At 63.2% G+C, this 546-nt stretch overlaps 1 protein-coding gene across 4 annotated transcripts in view; it reads left to right on the top strand.

Moving 5' to 3' along the window:
- The window catches only part of ERCC1 (ERCC excision repair 1, endonuclease non-catalytic subunit), a 25,051-nt gene that overhangs the window by 3,872 nt on the left and 20,633 nt on the right, over positions 1–546 (top strand). For all 4 annotated transcript variants that reach the window (XR_003309983.2, XM_026457318.2, XM_026457317.2 and 1 more), the window contains one exon: positions 188–291. Coding sequence is in view for 3 of the 4 variants with exons in the window: in XM_026457318.2 (XP_026313103.1) it covers positions 188–291 (104 nt within the window). In the remaining variant the exon portion in view is untranslated. The remainder of the gene's footprint in view (positions 1–187; positions 292–546) is intronic.

Raw genomic sequence — 546 nt, forward strand, 5'->3', positions numbered from 1 at the left:
AGGTGGGAGGAGGGAGGAGGTGTGGGAAGAGGTGGGAGGAGGGAGGAGGTGTGGGAAGAGGTGGGAGGAGGGAGGAGGTGTGGGAAGAGGTGGGAGGAGGGAGGAAGTGCGAGAAGAGGTAGAGGAGGGCCCTGTGGTTGCCAAGGGTCATCCCTATTGATGGCTTCTGCCCTTCCTCCCTCCCCAGAGGGGCAATCCCGTACTGAAGTTCGTGCGCAACGTGCCCTGGGAATTTGGCGATGTAATCCCCGACTATGTGCTGGGCCAGAGCACCTGTGCCCTGTTCCTCAGGTGAGCTCTGCGGCGCCACCCCAGCCTTCAGGAAGGACACCCCACTGGCCTGGGAGGGTCATGTCCCAGTGTTCTGGACTGTTCTATGGGCATGGTCCTGCAGGCTCTGGGCCTTGGTGGGACCCTGTGTTGGAGGAAGGGGGTCTTGGCCTAGAGGTGCCCAGTACAACAAGAGCTGGGGCCCAGACTCCTGGGTCTGAGGAAGGAGGGGCTGGGGGCCTGGACTCCTGGGTCTGAGGGAGGAAGGGCTGGGGG

This window comes from Piliocolobus tephrosceles, chromosome 21, assembly GCF_002776525.5.
Source record: "Piliocolobus tephrosceles isolate RC106 chromosome 21, ASM277652v3, whole genome shotgun sequence".
Classification (NCBI taxonomy): domain Eukaryota; kingdom Metazoa; phylum Chordata; class Mammalia; order Primates; family Cercopithecidae; genus Piliocolobus; species Piliocolobus tephrosceles.